The sequence below is a fragment of the Anneissia japonica genome, unplaced genomic scaffold (genome assembly GCF_011630105.1).
Source record: "Anneissia japonica isolate Jap-2015-1 unplaced genomic scaffold, ASM1163010v1 scaffold287852_len814684_cov197, whole genome shotgun sequence".
In the NCBI taxonomy this organism is placed as follows: domain Eukaryota; kingdom Metazoa; phylum Echinodermata; class Crinoidea; order Comatulida; family Comatulidae; genus Anneissia; species Anneissia japonica.
The window spans coordinates 775,622-776,700 of record NW_022704998.1 but is presented as its reverse complement, the minus strand read 5'-3'; the positions used below and the strand labels follow the sequence as shown (position 1 = coordinate 776,700).

General features: G+C 32.4%; 1 protein-coding gene across 1 annotated transcript in view; it reads left to right on the top strand.

Moving 5' to 3' along the window:
- The window catches only part of LOC117105173, a gene marked incomplete at its 5' end in the record, with an annotated part of 30,588 nt that extends 29,540 nt beyond the window's left edge, over positions 1–1,048 (top strand). The window contains one exon of the mRNA XM_033246245.1: positions 211–1,048. Within this exon, the coding sequence (XP_033102136.1) occupies positions 211–802 (592 nt within the window). The remainder of the gene's footprint in view (positions 1–210) is intronic.
- Between the last annotated feature and the right edge of the window lie 31 nt (positions 1,049–1,079).

Genomic DNA, 1,079 nt, shown 5'->3' with positions numbered 1-1,079 from the left:
ATGTGAGGCCAGGTCGAAATATTTTCTTTATATGTTTTATATATATCTTTATATGTGTTTTCTATATATGTTATATATATATATACAGTATATATATATATGGTGCAACAAATATATATATATACATGTAATTATATATATATATGTATATATACATATATATATATTAATAATGTATATATAATAATTAATAATGTAATTTCTTTTCAGTTGTTTCCTGACCCTACAACGTATGTACTATAGTGTTGCAATTCCTGTAGCCATATCACTACTTGTCAACTTTGTCGTATTTATTATGGTCTTGCACAATTTGAGCAAGCTCGGAAAAAATGCAACTAAAACTCAAAAAAGGGAAAAGAAAATCAAAAGCAAAGGGATGCAGATGTTACAAAATGGCGTGAGCATCGCAATGGTTCTGGGGTTAACATGGCTCATCGGCTTCTTCGCCATTGGAGATGCTTCAACAATGATGCTGTGGTTGTTTTGTATTCTTAATTCTTTCCAAGGATTTCTCATTTTCCTAATGTACTGTGCCAGAAATAAGGAAGTACGCAATCACTGGCTAAAGCTTTTTCGCAATGTACCAGGAGGTACAAAACGCCTTCGATCGTTTATATCCGGCGAAACACGACGATCAAGTTTATTCTCGGGTTTGTTCAAATCTCATTCATCTAGTAGGCAAAGATCATTCTCCAATTCGTCTTCGTATCCTACCCACCCTAGACATTATCACAGTGAAAATAGTCAAGTTAAGCTCGGAAAACTCTCATCCACTTCGGAGAACATCAATCTAAGGCGCTGATCCATTCCCAAATATTCATATTTTCATACGTATTCTAAATGATAGTGCTAAGGTGGCCTTCGTACTTCACATGTATTCCCTGTGTAACCGATAAAGATGATGATTCACCGTCGTAGTTACTTGAACGTATGAAAGGCAAATGTTATTTTGATATCAATTAAATTGAAATGACCAAATCTTGCCTATATTATTTTGTTATTTTAAATTTTGACAAATACAAGTGACATGCCTAATTATGGTCATGATGAATTAATATATATATATATATATATATATA